Source organism: Hyperolius riggenbachi, chromosome 3 (genome assembly GCF_040937935.1).
Source record: "Hyperolius riggenbachi isolate aHypRig1 chromosome 3, aHypRig1.pri, whole genome shotgun sequence".
Taxonomy (NCBI): Eukaryota; Metazoa; Chordata; class Amphibia; order Anura; family Hyperoliidae; genus Hyperolius; species Hyperolius riggenbachi.
Window position 1 is genome coordinate 263,432,415 of NC_090648.1, and position 21,405 is coordinate 263,453,819.

A 21,405-nucleotide genomic window follows, 5' to 3' on the forward strand; every position below is an offset into this window, starting at 1 on the left:
AATGAAGTCTAAAACCTTATTTAAATGCAATACAAAACAAGCACTGGTTCACCACTTGCAAAAGTTTATATTAGAAAAACCAAAACAATACGTAGTTTAGGCCTAATCATGTCATATGTGTAAGTCAAGACCACAAAAGTTACAAGCAGTGTTTTAAAGGGTTAAACATTACACTATTATACAGTATACAACTCCAGACATGATGTAAAAATGATGGGGGACAGATGAACCCCTAAAACATACCAAAACAGTAAAGCATTCCATTAGTGATTCTTAAGGCAAGATAAGTAAATACATATCTTAAAGTTATATATTTAGGCTATATAGCCAAAAAAGACAGCTAAATGAAGATCTGTCAATCAGATACTCAAGGAAAGTAAATAGCATCTTGAGGCATTTTATGGCCAACAAGCTACTTTATCTGAGTATACAACTGTCGAGAAAACAGTAAGAGGAGCCCAAAAAAGGTGAAATACAGTAATGTATGTAGCAGCAGATGGAGAAACTTAATGTGAAACCACCATAGAAGTGCATTGGTGGTACACAAAATAACTTTAATGTGAGAAAGAACCATGTGGGATGCCTGCAAAAGAAAGCAGCATCTACTTAGAGAGGTGCGGAATTAGGAGCTGTTATCTTCAGTTAATAACACACACACACACACACACACACACACACACACACACACACACACACACACACACACACACACACACACACACACACACACACACACACACACACACACACACACACACACACACAGTGAAGGAAAGAAGTATTTGATCTGCTGCTGATTTTTCTCATTTGCCCTCTGACCAGGAAATTACCAGTCTATAATTGTAGTTGCGTTTTTGGTGCTACGGGAGAGAAGAGATTTACAAATGTTTTCTTGTCGTAATGGTAAGTTTATTGTAGCTATGAGAGACAGAATAACGGCAACGGAACCCTCAAAAACCCGGTGCCCAAAAGTCAGAGCTTGGTCTGTATTGTAATGTGGGAAATTAATAATATCTGATCCCCTAGAAAAATATGTCTTAGTACTTGGTGACAAAACTCTTATTGGCGGGGGGGGGGGGGGGGGGGGCGTGGCGAGCTGGCCTGACGGATGGACGCTGCCTGAGCCAGCTCTGTACTGCCACGATGCAGCGGCCCTGTTTAAACATCACCAGAGGCAAAATTTTATAGCCCTATAGACACCATCGGACGGCTGAACTCTCCAGGATTCTAATGCCCCGCAAATCTTCGGAAGAAGCCGACGGAGAACCACTGCAGGGGCTCCCACAACAAGTCCGCGGGCATACCAAGATGGCGGGCGACACAGCTTCAAAGGCGCGAAAGTCGTGAGGGACCAAATCCACCGCACAAGACTCTGGAGATGGAAGCACATCTCAATCATCACAGTCCGGCTTGCCGGACCGGGATGCCTCGCTCCTGCACAAAATCAAAGCATTGTTGCAACGGGAACTACACAGAGAGCTCGACTCCGCTACAACTAAACTAGCTGCACACTTCAGTTGTGAGCTAACCAAACTGGGGAGCCGAGTAGAGGAGAATGAGGAAAGAATTGACAACATAACCAGTTATTGAAGCCCACAAGCAAGATATCGCAACTATGAAAGCTGACGTAGCCGCCTCCAAGGCAGACCTTGCGGAGGCACTTCTCCACCAAGAAGACGCAGAGAACAAGGTGCGAAGAGGCAATCTCCGTATTAGAGGCCTACCTGAGGACATAGAAGATCTTACATCAACTGCTACAGCCCTCTTTCAGGAGCTAACTCCATCTATTCCAATAGAGCGGTTGGAATTCGATAGAATTCATAGAGCCCTTGGTCCGAAGCGCCCGGGTGGCCCACCTCGTGACATCGTTATAGCTTTTACATACTACAGAACGAAAGAATCCATCCTGAAAGCCGCATGGGAGAAGAAAGACCTCGGGACTGATTCACAAAGCGGTGCTAACAGTTAGCACGCTGGTGAAAAGCCCTTTATCATGCCTAAACTCAGTTTAGGCATGATAAGTTTAGGTGTGATAAGTTTAATCATGATAAGTTTAGGTGTGATAAGTTTAGACGTGATAAGTTTAAGCACCAACTGGGTTAGCACCGCAGTGTACAGCTGATCAAAAGTTTTGCGCCAGTAAAGTCTGGTGCACTTCGCATAAAGTTTAATGGCGCTGCTTTGCGTGCAGGATTTTGCGCGCGATCTAAACTTATCTAAACTTAGCATGCCTAAACTTATCACGCCTAAACTTATCACGCCTAAACTGGCTTTTCACCAGTGTGGTGCAAAGGTTATCACGCCTAAAGTCTTTTAGGCGTGATAACTGAGTTATCACTGCTTTGTGAATCAGGCCCCTCGTGTTTCAAACACACTCCTATAAAATCTTCCCTGATGTGGCGCAATCAACTCTGCTGAAAAGGAAAGCCATGAAGCCTTACACTAATACCCTTATCTCGCAGGGGATTAGGTACAAATGGGGTCACCCATTCAAACTGACCTTTCTGCTTAATGGTCGAAGGCACAATGCCGTTACACCGGATGAAGCGCAGCAGCTGTTCGAAAAGCTTAAGTTGATCCTTCCAGCAGCAAGACCCGGCCGTTCTCCTCCAGCAGGCTTGCAGGGATCACAGAGATCATCCTCTGTTTGGTCGGAATGGAAGAGAGTGCCTTCCCAGAAGTCGCCACCACGTGATCCTTCCCCAGCCCGCAGCGATGGCTCCTGAACCCTCATGGCCGCAATTACCGTTGACACCCCATCGGGCGATGAGTTCGCCTGCACCTTGGTTGGAGCTGCGTCTCCCCATGCATCCTGACATGCAATCCTCTCAGGCCTGTATTCAGGTGAACCCGTAGTTTCGGCAGGACACCTAACTGTAAGTACTGATCCCTTTTTCTCTGCCATATGCTCCAATAGAATCCATCATTCTATGTACACCTGGGGGAAATTGTCCCCAGAAGAACACTTTACTGAAGAGGACCGTGCAACCAGTAACTTCCCTATGTTCTTTTAGATCGGGGACCTCTCTGTTGGGTTATTATATATCCTCGCTAGGAGTGACCACTATTATTATTTCCCTATGCTCTTACAGACTGGGGACACTCTTGTCGACTCCCTCTGATGACGGCCCAGTCACTAAATTACCCCACTTTACCCAGGGACATCTGTTCCGCCCCGTGTTGTGTTAACCACTTGTCTACTGTCTTACTATACGTGGAAGATTGCCCACCGTGAAGACTCCCTTGCCCTGAACCTTTAGGGTGGAACTTACTACACTTGTTTAATGCTTTGGACGCTAGGAAAGTACCAGAGTTCAGAACGCATTGGGTTCTTGGCTGTACTAATCGACCCCAACAGGCGCCCCTATATGTGTGTATCTCACCTATGATGTTCCCATGTTCTAGTAGATCGGGACACTCCATAATACTTACTAATATGCTATATCCACTCGGATGGCATTTCACCCTTTTCCTATTCAGCTCACTTCGGGTTATGGATTGTACTATTAAGTGGAAGATTACACACCGTGAAGAAAACTCCAGTGACTTCTCAGTATGAGCCGCCATCTTGTTACACTCAAAGCTTAACTGGTTATGTTACACTTGTTTATTCCAGGTCCCAGGTTATCAGCTATATCAATACTTCACTATATATTTAATGTTTACCTGTTTTGTTAAAAGTTTAAGGCCAACACTGGCTATTGTACCTAGCTAGAGAGTAGTGCAACACGTACTGTTACTAGAGTATAGGACAGGCTCATCATTGCATTGCCGCACTACCAGCTATGCAGGCGAAACTACTTTGTTTTATGATACCACACTGACTGTTACACCTAATTGGTGAATACCGTACTATTTACAGCTTACTGTTTTTAAAGTCTGGGATGGGCTCATCGTTACAGGGCCACGTTACTACCTTTGTTCCTCCCCCACTTCACGTGGGCATGACCGTGCAATGATGCCCCCATTCTTGCTTTATGCTACTACACTAATTACTGTACCCAAGCGGAGAATACGGTATTGTACATAGCTCACTGTTACTAAAGTTGGTCATGCCTTTAACTTTGTTCCTCTCCCACTCAGTGCAAGTAGAGCTACGTCTCGATATCCCTACCTAGTTTTATGCTACCCTGAAAGTCCACTTAACCCAGGCTTATCCTTTAAACGCTTTGGGTGGCCTGTAGCTATTTCAGCCTTAGCTCTTTTTTTGCTATAGAGTTGGATGTCTTCAACCCTGTACATGTCCCCACAATGTGCTTATTTTCCGTACCTCACGTCCAGATGTTAACTCTCCTTTACGTCACATGGGCGATGCCGTGCATGGTTTCTGCAACACAGCCTTTTCCCATAGGCCGCACATAGTCTTTGGCCCTAGAGGGGGAAAACCTCCCCTCTATGCGATTAAGTTAGATATAGCCCAGTCCCTTGGGATGTCCTCTGATTCAGACGCATTACCAGTAAACTCACCTTCTATGATTAGTGATCCTTGCCTCCGCGCGCTACCCGGGTATGGCATCGCCCATCTGATTAGGCAAAACTAGCTGTATCAGCCCGACCCAAACAACCCAGAGAACGAATTTAAGTATAACAATCCAGGGAACTTGGCGTAAAGTCCTTCCTTTCCATAAAATTACAGGTGTTTCTTAGTATCCACTTTAAAGAGACTCTGTAACAATTTTTTCAGCCTTAGTTCTTCTATCCTATGAGTTCCTATGCCTGTTCTAATGTGCTGGGGCTTACTGCAGCTCTTCCTAATTACACTGTCTCTGTAATAAATCAATGTATCTTTCCTCTGTCCTGTTTGTCGGGCTAAGGCTTTGATTGTGTGGAATGTGCAGGGCTGCTTGTGATTGGTAGAAGCGATACACACCCTCTGCAGGCCCCCTGCATACTCACACACTATGCTTAGCTGAGCCTATTAGAAGCTGGTTAGTTTGTTTGTAAACATTGCCTAAAACTGTTAATTACAAGCCAGGATTGCAGCAGAGAGTGGCAGAAACAGCACAGAGGGGCACAGGAGAAAATAAGGAATAGAATGGTATGCTTTTTAGTGTAAGAATATTAGAGTACAGATTCTCTTTAACCCTTCATTGCGCCCTCAAGAGCTTCCCCCTGGTCTGCTTCTCTCGGGTTACACCTTACCTTCTGCAGGACACCTGAAACTAATAGCACTGAACAACATGACAACTTACCACGTTTGTTTGGTTTTGATGTGTCTACAAAGGAGTCCTTGTTACATTTCATTTCAATAAGTAACCCGTCAGAATCAACCGACCTTTCTAAACCATGGTTCACTCGGACTGGCCCCTATATTCCCTCAATAACCCTGCCTTAAGCTACTCCTAGCCCTATCTCTGGCGCACCGTTCAGCGTCCTAGGTACACTTCTCTGAAAATCAGGGATCGGTTTCCTCTCCATACATTCTATGGGAAGCACATAAAGTAACGATGAGAGGTCATCTTATAAGTTTAGCATCCTCACTTAAAGGGATACTGTAGGGGGGTCGGGGGAAAATGAGCTGAACTTACCCGGGGCTTCTAATGGTCCCCCGCAGACATCCTGTGCCCGCGCAGCTGCTCACTGATGCTCCGGCCCCGCCTCCGGTTCACTTCTGGAATTTCTGACTTTAAAGTCAGAAAACCACTGCGCCTGCGTTGCCGTGTCCTCGATCCCGCTGATGTCATCAAGAGCGCACAGCGCAGGCCCAGTATGGTCTGTGTCTGTGCAGTACACTCCTGGTGACATCAGCGGGAGCGAGGACACGGCAACACAGGCGCAGTGGTTTTCTGACTTTAAAGTCAGAAATTCCAGAAGTGAACCGGAGGCGGGGCCGGAGCATTGGAGAGTGGCTGCGCCAACACAGGATGTCTGCGGGGGACCATTAGAAGCCCCGGGTAAGTTCAGCTCATTTTCCCCCGACCCCCTACAGTATCCCTTTAAAGGGACTCTAACAAAAATGTCATTGTGTTTTCTACCATCCTACAGGTTCCTAAACCTATTATAATGTGCTCTGGCTTACTGCAGCACTTTATACTAACACCATCTCTGTAATAAATCAGCTTATCTTTCCCCTGTCGGACTTGTCGTCCTGTGTCTGGAAGGCTGCCAACTCTTCAGTGTGATCTGCTATGTATGCCCCCTCTATGCACACTCCCCTGTGTGTGTGTGTTATTTACATTAGCCAGCTTTTCTCTGCTCTCTTATCTTTTACAAGCTGGATAAATCCTCTGTTCACATACTGATGAGTCACATACTGCAGAATTACAGACAACCAGGCAGAGCTGTCTGCAAGAGTAAACAAACAATCAGCTTGTAACTCTTCAGTGAGATGCAGGGGGAAAGAAACACACAAATGATCTCTTGAGATTCAAAAGGAAGGCTGTATACAGCCTGATTGTGTATGGATGTATTTTCTATGTGTGGACATACTGTACATCAACCTACTTCCTGTTTTGGTGGCCATTTTGTTTGTTTACAAACAAACTTTTAAAAACTGTTTTTGACTACTTTTAATGCGGCGGGGAGCGGCGAAATTGTGACAGAGGGTAATAGGAGATGTCCCCTAACGCACTGGTATGTTTACTTTTGTGTGATTTTAACAATACAGATTCTCTTTAAGCGAGAAAGACTCCTTAAGGTCAACGAAGCACAGGCTAATCTAGACCTCCTCGAGGCACGATGGAAAACCAACCCCTCCGTAACCAATAGGACTCTAAGAAACAAGGCTAGAGCTGAGCTTGATCTCCAGCTAAGTGAACAGGTAGAAAAGCAAAGCAACTTCGTTGGAGATGACAATTCTACTACTTTTACGCCAATAAACCTCTAACTCCCCTAGCCCGCAGACTAAAAAACAGACCTCCTGCTACACCCGTCCACAGGATTCGCACACAGGCTGGCACGGTTACAGCTAACCCTGAAACTATCACTGACATCTTTTCCTCCTTCCTCTCCAAGCTTTACACGCAATCATCGCCTTTCCCTAGGGAGATAGCTGAAAACTTCTTTTCAAGCCTCCCGCTGCCCTCCCTCCCACAGCCTAGTATTGAAGCCCTCAACTTAGAGAGCTCAACTCTGGATGTCCTACAAGAAATCAAGTCCTTAAAACCAAATAAAACCCCGGGGCCGGATGGATTTTCAGGCATGTACTACCGCAAATACGCAGACCTTCTGGCTCCTACTCTGGCGTCCTGCTTTAATGCTTTACGTGATGGAATAGCACCCCTAACCTCTATGTTACAGGCCACAGTTTCAATGATACCAAAGACTGAGCAACCAATCTTACAAGCTCATCAATTTCGCCCCATCTCACTTATCAATACGGACCTTAAAATTTTAGGGAAAATTCTAGCACAAAGACTAAACTCTTTCCTCCCTCAGATCATCCACAAAGACCAAGTAGGATTTGTGCCGGGCAGACAAGCCAGCGACAATACCAGACGAGCAGTACATCCCATTCATTTTCTCCGCTCCCGCAACATACCAGGCCTATTCTTATCATTAGACGTATACAAGGCTTTTGATACTCTTTCATGGGGCTACCTAGAATACACCCTGACCAAATAGGGCTTTGGCCTCCACTTCCTTAACTGGATTAAGATGCTCTACTCCTCTCCCACAGCCAATGTCAGGTACATTGGTCATGCCTCAAAATACTTCCAAATACAAAAAGGCACTAGGCAAGGGTGTCCCCTCTCGCCTTTGCTTTTTATTTTAGCCCTAGAGACATTAGCTATAGCCATTCGGCAGCAGGAAAATAGATCAGGTATAGAATGTGCTGGTGTTCCCCACAAAGCCCTGTTCGCTGACAATATGCTCCTGGCTGTCACACAACCCCTGACCTCTCTCCCTAACCTACTGGCCCTTTTGAAAGGGTTCTCGTACATATCAGGCCTCACGGTTAACACTCAAAAATCCTTGGCAATGAACATAAATTTAAGCCCCACTCTCAAGGAAGAAATTTCTTCTATCTTAGACTTCCAATGGGCCAACTCCATACCCTACTTAGGCATTAACTTAACTCCCAAAATGGACACGTTATTTGAATATAACTATCCTCCCCTCCTCAAGCAAATCACAGGGTTAATGACAAGCTGGAAACACCTACCACTTTCTATCTTCGGTAGAATAAACACTAATAAAATGTCTATTTTGCCAAAGATCTTATACCTATTTCGGACCCTCCCTGCTCATGTTCCACCCCATTTCCTACGGCTACTCCAGAATAAGATACTGGCCTTTATCTGGGCTGGTAAGAGATCCAGAATAAATAAAACCACCTTATTAGCCCATAGATTTGACGGAGGCTTAGGAGTTCCCAACCTCCTCCTATACTACAGAGCAGCCACAGTAGCCCGTCTCCTATCTCTTTATAAGACACAGAACGCCCCACTCTGGACCTTCCTAGATATACCGGATTGCCATCCTATTAAACTGCATACTCTCCTATGGATCCCCAAACATCTCAGGCCAAAACAGTTAAGTCCTTTCCTTTCTTTGGATTTGGCTGTCTGGGATTCGTTTAGATATTCAGGTGGGCTGCAATCTCCACACCTGCCCCTATGCCCAATTATACATAATCCCCTTTTTCCGCCGGGATACGATAACCCTGACTCCTTTAAATGGTGGACAGATCACCAATTTCTTCTGGTTAAAGATTTCCTTACAGGCAGAGGCCTTCTCTCTTGGGCTGACAGAGACAAACCCGACCCTCCTTCACAGGAACATTTCAGGTTCCTGCAGATAAAACATTGGATCTCCACTCTTATACGGGACAAAGAGCTCCCTCTGCTGACCTCTTTCTTTGAGAGTGCGTGCCTTGGAAATCCATCCGGTCCCGACTCTATCTCCAGAATTTACTCCAGACTTTCCTGCCCTGAGTCCGCTAGATTACACCCCTATATCTCAGGATGGGGAGAAGAATTGGGCCAACGAAGGGAAAGTGAAGACTGGTCGGACTGTTGGTCTCGTATAGCTAGCTGTTCCACGAATGTACACCCTATAGAATCCGCATACAAAGTATTGACTACGTGGTACCTTGCCCCCTCACGGCTTCATAAACTTTCTCCAGCTATAGACTCTAAATGCTTTAGGGGCTGTGGAAGGGAGGGCACAATGTACCATATCTGGTGGCAATGTCCGCGTCTCACTCGTTTTTGGAGCAGGGTCTTTGGTCTCCTGCAGTCTCTCTTTCATACTACCATAAGAAAAGACCCTTGGATAGTTCTCTTCCATGGCAAAATTGATGGCCTCACGGCTAACCAAGATAAGCTTGCCTCTTTCCTCTTCTTATCTGCTAAAATGACAATAGCTAAAAATAGGAAGAAAACACCGTCCAACTTTTCAGAGGTCAAAGCACGTATGGCGGAATTCATGGTTAATGAAAAACTAACAAGTATTTTACGCAACACGCATAGCAAATTTCTCCGTATATGGCAACCCTGGATTGATCTTGAGTACCCAAATACGGATGCCAACTTGTTTACGACATATTAAACTTCCCCGAACTCCCTTGGACTCTATTCGTCTTCCTTTTTTCTTCTCCTTTCCTTCTTTTTTTTCCTTTCACATTTTCTTCTTTTTTTTCCTCCCTTGCCCGGTCCCTGGTCAGGGTATGGGGAATGTGGAGGGTGGGAGGGCAGTTTAGCCCTTTTCCCCCCTCTTCTCTTTAGCCCTGTCAGTAAACACTAGCTCCCAGTTCTGGTTGCTGTGGAGCTTCCAGGGATCATGTTTATGTTTTGCGTTTACTGTTCTAGTTAAGACTGTACATATTGTATGCTGGGGTTTGATCCTTCTGGTACATGTTGCCTTTGGCTGCCAGAATGCTCTCAATCCCAAATTTTATCCGACTGTACCACATACGGGCAGCTGTTTAATTTTTTTTTCTTTACTATTGTTGTATTGCTACAAAATCAATAAAAATATTGAAACCAAAACTCTTAATGGCAATCACAGAGGTCAGAAATTTCTTGTAGCTGGCAAGAAAGTTGCCACCAGGTTTGCACACATCCCAGAAGATATTTTGGCCCACTACTCTTTGCAGATCCTCTTCGTGTCAGTAAGGTTTGGATGACGATGTTTAGAAACTTAAGCCTTAAGCTCCCTCCGCAGATTTTTTATTGGATTACGGACTTAAAACTGGTTAGTAGTGTTATTTTGCTGTTCGAATCCGGGTTTTCCTTATTCGGAAACCCAGATAATGCTGTACATAACAGTTCAGCACCATTATGAGCCAACTATGAGCCATTATGAGCCAACTCCAATGCTTCCTCCTTCGATTCAAACAACAAATTACTTGCTAGGACACTCTATAGCAGTCATGTGCTGCTTCTTCCTGAGTCACTTACACTCACAGTGTGTTTTGGGCCATTGTCATGCTGGAAGACCCATCCACAACCCATCTTTAGTATTCTGCCTGAGAGATAAAGGTTCTAAACCAAAACATTAAGTTTCAGTGGTCCCTCAATGCAGTGTCCTGCGATTGTCCTATAGCTTTAGTAGAAAAACAGCTGCAAAGTAAAATGTTTGCACTTCCGTGCTTGACTGTGGGGATGGTGTTCTCTACTCCAAACATGGCTGTCTGAGTTGTTTCTAAAGAGCTATTTTTAATATAATTTGCCCACGGCACTTTATACCGAGCATTCTCTAATTTACTCCTAAGTAACACAAAAGAAATTCCCCACCCTGCATCCCACTACCCCCAAGCAAATACACTTTAGGAAACAACCTACAACACCCAGTGAAGGATGATTATTACATCAATTACATCAATTAAGCAGGCTAACCTCCTTGTTTGTGTAGTGTTTTCTTTATGCACCAACCTCACTGCTGGACTGGAAGTGGGTTAAGGCTGCTACAGCTACTAGGCACGAGAAGATAGTGCTGGGAGGAGTATCACAGTCTGCTCTTAGGTTATACAACCAGGGCTGCGGAGTCAAGAAGTTGGAGCAATTTTTGGAAACCTGAATTTGGAGTCATTGGTTTCATAAAGTGAGCAGTTGGATGATTTTTGTACCAACGCCACAGCCCTGGTAAGTATTAGACTAAGGAGTCGGAGACAAGGTGTTGGAGAAGTTTTGGGTACTTGGAGTCGTTGATTTCATAAACTGAGGAGTCTGAGTATTTTTGTACCGACTCCACAGCTCTCCTTAAAGACATGAAATTTAAAATAGATCAAATAGTGATTATTTTATATTCACCTGCAGTTTGGGTTTATGTGCAGTATTTTTGTAGGCACCTAAGATCAGTGTGAAAGCCAGTTTATTACAGGTAATTAGTGACAACAGCTGTGATAGGCTCAGTGTCTGAATATAATATAATATATACATACATATATATATATATATATATACACATACATATATACACATGCAGTATATATATATATATATATATATATATATATATATATATATATATATATATATATATATATATGTATGTATATATATATATATATATATATATATATATATATATATATATATATATACACACACATCTTATTTGCTAACTGCAGTTATTCAGTAAGGACACGGATTACACTGCTTATAACAATGTAACAGGACCACTGGGAGCATTCACAGTTAAATATGATGAATATGTAGCTAAAGAAGCAAGTACGGTAATAGTTACATAACCTGCAAAGCTAGCAAACCTCAATAATTAAAAAATACAGTGTTTCATTTTACAATGGTGTCTGCTAATATACTTGGATATTAATTATTCAATGCAACAGAAAATACATTTGTGGTGTAGTCCTTTTTATGATCCTGTAAACCTTTGTTTATTAAAACAACCCTGTAGTGGATCACAAAGTGAAACTAGTGGTAGGATAGCATGGTCAGCTAGTTTACCACCATTCTTAAACCATTCCTTTCTCCAAATGATTCCCCGCTAGTTCTCCTGGTATGCAAGTTCAGCCATACCCGTTCATTCCCAGGATTTGTACCAATGCAGAGACCAGAGATCAGACAAGCATGGTGGTGGGGGAGGGGGGGGGGCACTACAGATACATTTGAAATCATCTGAGTTATTGGTAATTTTTCAATTAAAAAAGTACTGAAACGTAGGTAGAAAAGTACTATCAAAATTATTTTAAGTATTTTTTTGCTTGCTAGTAATTTAAAAGGCATTTTATTGACACATTTGAAAATATCACTTAGGAGAAAACGCGGGAGAAAAAGTTAATTGCATATGGGTAATTGAGTCTGCAGGGCTTATTGAGTTATTTCTTTAGCCTAACTGTGCAAGAATGGTGATATAATTACCACCAGTTTAACCCGTTAGCATCTTCAATATTCATATTTCGTTTGAAGATGCTGCACCCATTTTAACCTCAGCTGGCAGAACTCATTGTTCTGCCTACTGGGGTCATGCAGAGCGGTGCTCAATGCCCGGCTATTTCTTGGTTTCGGCCTGATAAAGTTAGTCGTGAACGCTCACGAAACTTCTAGTGAGTACCCCATTGATGACACCTTTCCTCCCTCTAACAAAAAATACTACACCATCTAGGCTCCTGTTATCTGTGTCTGTTTTCAAGGTTTATTCCTGTCTCTGAAGTCAGTACAAGTGAGATAAAATTGCCTCAACAGTATAGGTTAAAAATTGGGACATTTGTAAACAAAAATGTTCTTCAACAATTATTTTTTTTTTCTGAAAGCAAACTGATGTTTCACTTGATTTGCAAGTTATTTATAATTCTTGTTGTGTGCTAAATGGTAACACAAGGGCAAATGGAACATCTTTCATTGCAGGTTTCTAAAAAAAAAATTACACTTCAGCATTATACAATTGCATAAACATATTCTCTTTACATGAATTTTAAACATTTACAAGCTGTCTAGTTTTGGAATGCATAAACATTACTGCTAATAAAGTTCAGTGGTTTAGTTTTCCTCACACTGTTTTGGCTTATCCTGGAGACAATTCATTGTTAAAGTACAATACAGTTTATTACAATTATTTTATCGTTTGTAAAGTATGCTCAAATTAAAAACTATTGGGATATTAACCAGACTCCATATTCTTACTTGAGAAAGCCTGTAAAAATAACAGACTCAAGTATAAACCAAGGGGGCCTTTTCTCTGCCCCCCCCCCCCCATACTGCCACTATTGTGGTCAGCGCCAGATTTCAACTTTTTGTGTGTATGTTGTGGCTCCCCTTTTATGTGCAGCAGCGCCCCTCCCATTCCATGTGCCTCTAATATATGTGTATCATCCATGCACTGCAGCTCCTCTCTTTCATTAACAGCTCCCTTGGAAATCAGTTTCCCTGTTTCATGTGTTGCGCATCATTTTCAGCTCCTTTTTTTCATATGTAGCAGCCCTTCTTTCATTTTCAGGTACCCTCGTGGACTGCACTACCGCAAAAAACGTTAAAATTGAAGTACACATAAGCACACACAAATAAGAAGCTAGTTGGGCAGCACGGTGGCGTAGTGGTTAGCGCTCTCGCCTTGCAGCGCTGGGTCCCTGATTGGAATCCCAGCCAGGGCACTCTCTGCACGGAGTTTGTATGTTCTCCCTGTGTCTGTGTGAGTTTCCTCCGGCACTCCACTTTCCTCCCACATCCCAAAAACACAGATAAGTGAATTGGTTTCCTTCTAAAATTGGCCCTAGACTATGATACACACACTACACGATACATACAGTGGTTTGCCAAAGTATTCGGCCCCCTTGAAGTTTTCCACATTTTGTCATATTACTGTCACATGAATCAATTTTATTGGAATTCCACGTGAAAGACCAACACAAAATGGTGTACACATGAGAAGTGGAACGAAAATTATACATGATTCCAAACATTACAAAAAAAAAAAAAATAGTGCAAAGTGGGGTGTGCGTAATTATTCAGCCATCTGAGTCAATACTTTGTAGAACCACCTTTTGCTGCAATTACAGCTGCCAGTCTTTTAGGGTATGTCTCTACCAGCTTTGCACATCTAGAGACTGAAATCCTTGCCCATTCTTCTTTGCAAAACAGCTCCAGCTCAGTCAGATTAGATGGACAGGGTTTGTGAACAGCAGTTTTCAGATCTTGCCACAGATTATCGATTGGATTTAGATCTGGACTTTGACTGGGCCATTCTAACACATGGATATGTTTTGTTTTAAACCATTCCATTGTTACCCTGGCTTTATGTTTAGGGTCATTGTCCTGCTGAAAGGTGAACCTCCGCCCCAGTCTCAAGTCTTTTGCAGACTCCAAGAGGTTTTCTTCCAAGATTGCCCTGTATTTGGCTCCATCCATCTTCCCATCAACTCTGACCAGCTCCCCTGTCCCTGCTGAAGAGAAGCACCCCCAGAGCACCATATTTGACAGTGCGGATGGTGTGTTCAGAGTGATGTGCAGTGTTAGCGTTTTGCATTTTGGCCAAAAAATTTCATTTTGGTCTCATCTGACCAGAGCACCTTCTTCCACATGGTTGCCGTGTCCCTCACATGGCTTGTGGCAAACTGCAAACTGGACTTCCTATGCTTTTCTTTAAACAATGGCTTTCTTCTTGCCACTCTTCCATAAAGGCCAAATTTGTGCAGTGCATGACTAATAGTCCTATGGACAGATTCCCCCGCCTAAGCTGTAGATCACTGTCACCATGGGCCTCTTGACAGCATTTCTGATCAGCGCTTTCCTTGTTCGGTCTGTGAGTTTAGGTGGACGGCCTTGTCTTGGTAGGTTTACAGTTGTGCCATACTCCTTCCATTTCTGAATGATCGCTTGAATAGTGCTCCATGGGATGTTCAAGGCTTTGGAAATCTTTTTGTAGCCTAAGCCTGCTTTAAATTTCCCAATAACTTTATTCCTGACCTGTCTGTTGTGTTCTTAGGACTTCATGATGTTGTTGCTCCCAATATTCTCTTAGACAACCCCTGAGGCCGTCACAGAGCAGCTGAATTTGTACTGACATTAGATTACACACAGGTGCACTCTATTTAGTCATTAACACTCATCAGGCAATGTCTATGGGAAACTGACTGCACTCAGACCAAAGGGGGCTGAATAATTACGCACACCCCACTTTGCAGTTATTTGTAAAAAAAATGTTTGGAATCATGTATGATTTTCGTTCCACTTCTCAGGTGTACACCACTTTGTATTGGTCTTTCATGTAGAATTCCAATAAAATTGATTCATGTTTGTGGCAGTAATATGACAAAATGTGGAAAACTTCAAGGGGGCCGAATACTTTTGGAAACCACTGTACATAGACATAGGACTATGGTAGGGACTAGATTGTGAGCCCCTCTGAGGGACAGTTAGTGACAAGACAATATACTCTGTACAGCACTGCGGAAGATGACGGCGCTATATAAATAAATATATCAGTTTCTTCCAGAGTAAAATGCGCCATAAATTACTTTACTCCCATGTTGCTGTAACTTACAGTAGGTAGTAGAAATATAACAGAACTGACAGGTTTTGGACTAGTCCATCTCCTCATGGGAGATTTTTAGTATTTTTATTTTTACAAAAGCAATCACTAAAATGGATCTATACAAAGATGCCAGCTAACACTCCCCCCACCTCCACTACATGCTTTCACACTATTTGGGCAGTTGGACTGAGCAACTGCTAATCACTTAGTGCTTTTGAAATAGGGAAAACTTAAATCCGCTCAGAGGAGATGGGCTAGTCCAAAACCTGTAAGTTCGGTCAGATTTGTACTACCTATTGTACTTGACAGCAACATGGGAGAAGAGTCATCTATAGCTCGTTTTACTTTGTGAGAAATGTACTTCTTAGTTGTATGTGTACATTTTTTTGCGATAGTGGTCCATTAACCTCCCTGGCAGTACGCAGTTTCAGAGGCTGCATCCGCCGGGAGGATTTTATGCAGCAAAATGTGTTTTATATAGGTTAGCTAGCACTTAGCTAGCTAACCATGCCCCCCCCCCCCCAGGCCTCCAAACCCCCAAAATGTATTTAGCTAAAGCCTTACCTTTTGCATTGACAGGTGTAACCTGTATAGTGAGTTCACTACCGCCACATTTCTTCTTTGGCCTTCTGTAAGCGGACCAATCACCTGACTTGCTTCTCCTTGAGTGGACAGCTTAAAAAACGAGGGGGAAAAAAAACAGGAAATTATTTAAATAACTCTTGACAGCAGTGTTACTCAAACCTGTTTTGCATATTTTGCAGCCAATCTCACTTATGCACAGGTGGGGCAATTAGTGTCTCAACTACATGGAATCCATGGAAAACACTGCTTTACAGATAGAAAATATCAGATATCCTCTTATATAAAACCCTTGTGTCTCTGCGTCCCAGGGTGTGTGTGTGTGTGTGTGTGTGTGTGTGTGTGTGTGTGTGTGTGTGTGTGTGTGTGTGTGTGTCCGTGCTTTGAGCAACTGCGCATGTACAGAGACACAGTGGGGGGAGTGACCACAGCTTGCAGGGGAGGACGGGGCCAAGTGGCGGGCGGTCGTAAATGCGCTCGACGGGCGAGTGAGTGGCGGTTTTGTGCACGCGGCGGGTGCGTGAGCGGCGGTTGTATGGGCTTAGGTCAGCTAGTCCTTAATATATGTTTATTAACCGCTTCTGGAGCAACACGGTTGAAATCTACATCCTGCTTGTGACTGAGTGGCTCTGACAGGATGTAGATTTCAACAATCGTCATCATGCGGGCCCGTCAATCGCGCCACTCTGTCTACCCCGCAACCCACAGAGCTCTGCCCTCAGTATGACGGCAGAGCTCTGTGAGATGGTCAGGAGCGGATTTAATTGGCTCCTGACCCTGTCATTACTGTAAGCCAAACCAATTGGCTTACATTGATGGACAGGATCAGGAGTCAATGAAAGGGGCTTCTGACCGGTACACAGAGCTCTGCCGTCATAAAGACGGAAGAGAGAGGGACCTGTGGCAATGGGAGAGCGGCATAACCGGCGATAGTGGCGGATCAGTGCAGCGAATCATCGGTAAGCACCATTTTACAGAACCAGCAGTCTCTGGTCCTTAAGGGGCTAGAGACTGCTGGTACGGAAGTAGTTAAAATAATGTGAAAACATTAACATCTCCCTCTTACGTAAACATGGTGAAAAGGACAAAATATTAGACATTGAGGCAATTGAGTACATACAGTAATTGCATATTTCTGAGCAAAAGTCTGGCTTTATGTTCTAACCACAACTAATAAAGGAAATGTAAATGATAGCGGCATTACTTGACAAGAAAGTAGGCTTAATCCATAAGGAATATTTATTTCAAAGACATTCATGAATATTAACCATTTAGCGACAAGCATACGTAATAAAACGTCATGCTTTAGCCTATTAACGGCAACATGATGTTTTAATACGTCGCATGATCCCGCCGCCGCTCCGCACGTGTGTGCGCTGCTACTGCCGCCGTTTCCCGTGTTTAGTGATTGAGGAAGAGGACCTAGCGGTCCTCTACCCAATCGCCATGCCTGGAGTGAATGGACGTGACCGCGAACAGCGGCCACCTCCATTCACAAAACAGGAAACTGTTACAGTTAAATAAAGTGTAAAAAAAAAAAAGTGATCACTTCCTGTAACCGGAGTGTTCACTAGCGCCATCTTGTGGCCACAAAGTATATTACACACTCAAACACATACATATACAGGTACATACACATTATTCATAAAATAAAATTACACTTCCAACCCTCCCTCCCTCCAAAAAAAACACTTGTAAAAAAAAAAAATAAGCTTAAAATAAATCAATAAATAGTTGCCTTAGGGACTCAGCTTTTTTTTAATCTATATTTTATTAGGGAAAATTAATTTTAATTTATTACATAGGGGCTTGTTAATTATGGCCAGAACAAAAAAAAAAACAAAACTGAAAAATAACACCTATACTTCAAAATAATATATTGTTGCCGTACATTGTGATAGGGACATAATTTAAACTGTTTAATAATCGGGAAAACTGGGTAAATAAAATGTGTTGGTTTTATCCAAAGGAGAATGTTTAATTTTAAACTATAATGGCTGAAAACTGAGAAGTAATGATTTTTTCCCCATTATTTTTGTATTTTTCCCATTAAAACGCATTTAGAATAAAAAAATTCTTAGCAAAATGTACTACCCACAGAAAGCCTAATTGGTGGCGAAAAAAATGAGGTATAGATCATCTTCTTGTGATAAATAGTAATAAAGATATTAGGGAATAAAAGGGAGGAGCACTGACAGGTGAAAATTGCTCTGGTCCGTTAGGGTAAAAACCCTTGGGGGTGAACTGGTTAAAGTTTAATGGAGCCCTCACTATTCAGCAGTATGAAAAATTATTTTCTCTTATATTAAGTACAATGCTTTAGAACAGTGAACCACTCATATATTATATTTATCCAGTGACGCGTTTCAGTTAGGTAAGGGATAACCATGTAGCAGTAAACGATCTCTCCACTTATACCGGTATACAATGCTTCCACTGCAATACTATAGTGTCAATACATCTACAAGAAAAATAACTGGAAATAAAGCACCTGCTATTTGTTTAATTATTAATATGCACGGGTTTGGAAAAAAGTAAAACTAGTGAGGAGGAGAGGCTTACAGAGAACATATTTTGCATAAGCTTTTCCTAAACCCTTGCAGATATAGGTGAACCTGGATGCCTGCACCTAAGTGAGCAGCACTTTTTTCCATAATGCATACATTCACAAATGAAGATTAATGTAGACCCTGCATATAAAGAAAACATAACAATTTCAAGGAGTATTGATGAATATAACCATTAAAAATCTTTGATATTCCAAAAGAATTTCATCTGAGCAGCACAGTGGCCATGGCTGAAGTAATGTGTTGAACATTCGCAATGGTAACAAATCATCTTAGGATGGCAGGATATATGCATGTGAGCACAGAGCTGAAAAAAATTGTTGTGTTTTGCAGCTTGGGTTTGAGAATCATGGGGATGTGGGTACAGTTAAAGGACCACTATCGCGAAAATTAAAAAATGTAAAGTACATGCGAATATATACGATTAAGAAGTACATTTTCTCAGAGTAAAATGAGCCATACATTACTTTTCTCGTATGTTGCGGTCACTTACAGACGGTAATAGAAATCTGACAGAACCAAAAGGTTTTAGACCAGCCCAACTACTCATGGGGGAATCTCAGTGTTTTCTTTACTTCCAAAAGCACTTAGTAAATGGCAGTTGCTCCACACAACTGCCAAAAAAGCGTGCAGCGAGCAGGAAGGCTGTCCAGCATTTCAAGGAGTGTCTTTATAAAGAATAAAGGCCATGGTGAGAATCCCCGATGAGGAAATGAGCTGGTGCAAAACCTGTCGGTAATATCAGATTTCTACTACCTATTGTAAATGACAGCAATATAGGTGAAAAGTAATTTATGGCTCATTTTACTCTGGAAGAAACATACTTCTTATTTGTATGTGTTTGCATGTATATCAAATTTTACACTTTTTCGCGATAGTGGTCCTTTAATTAAAATCTTAAGTCAGCCTTTCTTAGCCTCTCAGGGACCACCGGCCTAAACCCCCCTAAAAACCAGGCCATTTTTTACAAAATGGGCCACTGCAGCTTTAAGGCCTCGCTGTAGGGCTGCACAACTCCGCACACAAGTGCCCCCCACCCCCCTCTCTCCCCATCAACAGAGCTTTCTGTTGGTGGGGTCTGATTGCTCCCCCAATGTTTATTTTTTTAGTAAATATTATTTCTTGTTTTTAAATTAAATTTGCCTATTTTTTGTGTAATTTAGTTCTTCCTCCCCCCAGTCCCCCCCCCCCCATCAGCCAATTAAAGCAATTTGCTGTGATAGGCTTCAGTCTATCACAGCGGATCGCTCCTGTGTCCCCCAGGGGGACAACTGTGTCACACGGCTGTCCCCAGTATAGTGCTGCCTTAGATCGCAGCGCTGTATAGTGTTATTAGACGGCGATCGCAGCTGGGAGACTGATGGTGTTGCTCCGTCATCCAAGCGGAGATGCGTGTGCATCGGCACATGCGATCTCCTGCAAAATACGCCCTAGGACTGCACGCCGATCGGCGTTAGGCGGTCCTGGGGCTGCCACCGCGTCCACACCAATTGGCATAGAGCCGTCCTTAAAGGGAACCTTAACCGTGGGCCCCAAAAAAAATTCACTTACCTGGGGCTTTCCCAAGCCTCCTGCAGCCGTCCTGTGCCCGCGCCGGTCCTTCGGTGCCCTCCGGTCTCCCTCCGTGGCTAAGTTTCGTTTTCGGCCGACCGCCAGTCGTCCTCCGGCAAAGCGTCCTCTTCTTCCGCATTCCCCGTCGTAAAGAGCCGTAAAGCGCGCCCGCATGACGCGTCTTGCGTCATGCGGATGAGCTTTACGGCTCTTTACGACGGGGAATACGGAAGAAGAGGACGCTTTGCCGGAGGACGACTGGCGGTCGGCCGAAAACGAAACTTAGCCACGGAGGGAGACCGGAGGGCACCGAAGGACCGGCGCGGGCACAGGACGGCTGCAGGAGGCTTGGGAAAGCCCCAGGTAAGTGAATTTTTTTTGGGCCCACGGTTAAGGTTCCCTTTAAACATATGACCGTCGCTGAACCGTGGTGCAGGGTCATATGAAGCCTTCAACCTCTGGCCAAGTTGTGCTCCTTACCAAACATAACCTAAAAACACATTATGGATTATATACACAAGGCACCAGTCCTCAGAAGCACATATCTCAAAGTTAAATGCTAATCTTCATGATAGATAAGGTTTAGCTCCATATATTGTACAATCTATAGTACTGATTGGTGGGTACTACGCTTATTAAAGCGGAATATAACCCTGCATTTCAACTTTGCTCTAAAACATTATTTACAGCATATTATATGCAAAAAGCATTTTTTTTTTTACTAGACCAGCATTGGAAGGGTTAAACACAGAGGTTTAAAGTCGTGGAGAGATATGCAGAAGTTCAGATAGATACATTCTATTTAGTCAAAGGTATCTATTGAGAAATGTTACACACTCTTTGGCTGTCCTCCAACTCCTTCTCAGTGAGAGAGATGAGTCACATTCAACACTTAGATACATTTAGGTAAACAAAATGTATCTATTTCAGCTTCGGATGCGTCTGCAGAAATCTCCAGGAACTTTAAAGCCCTGTGTAACCCTTCCAATGCTGGTCTAGTAAAAAAAAATGCTGGTTGCATATAATATACTGTAAATAATGTTTTAGAGCAAAGTTGAAATGCAGGGTTATATTCCGCTTTAAGTATAGTTCCAAGCTAAGCATAGGGCTGGATTGGAACTGCATAGACAACGATAATTTTAATGAAATACATAGGATATTTTCACTCTGTCCAAGAATGAAACTACATGTCTACATAGCCAATTAGACAGCTTAACTAGAGAAATTACTTTTTTTTAATCCTCTTTCACAGTGTCCAGGATTTGTAATCCTTACCAAGGAAGCCATAACAGTAAAGCTGGGAAATGCATGTTCAGTTTTAGCAGACTTT

At 43.1% G+C, this 21,405-nt stretch overlaps 1 protein-coding gene across 2 annotated transcripts in view; it reads right to left on the reverse strand.

The window, feature by feature from the left end:
- COG5 (component of oligomeric golgi complex 5) overlaps nucleotides 1-21,405 on the reverse strand; it is a 497,428-nt gene that overhangs the window by 83,488 nt on the left and 392,535 nt on the right. For both annotated transcript variants that reach the window (XM_068276282.1, XM_068276283.1), the window contains one exon: nucleotides 15,940-16,050. In XM_068276282.1, coding sequence (XP_068132383.1) covers nucleotides 15,940-16,050 — 111 coding nt within the window. The remainder of the gene's footprint in view (nucleotides 1-15,939; nucleotides 16,051-21,405) is intronic.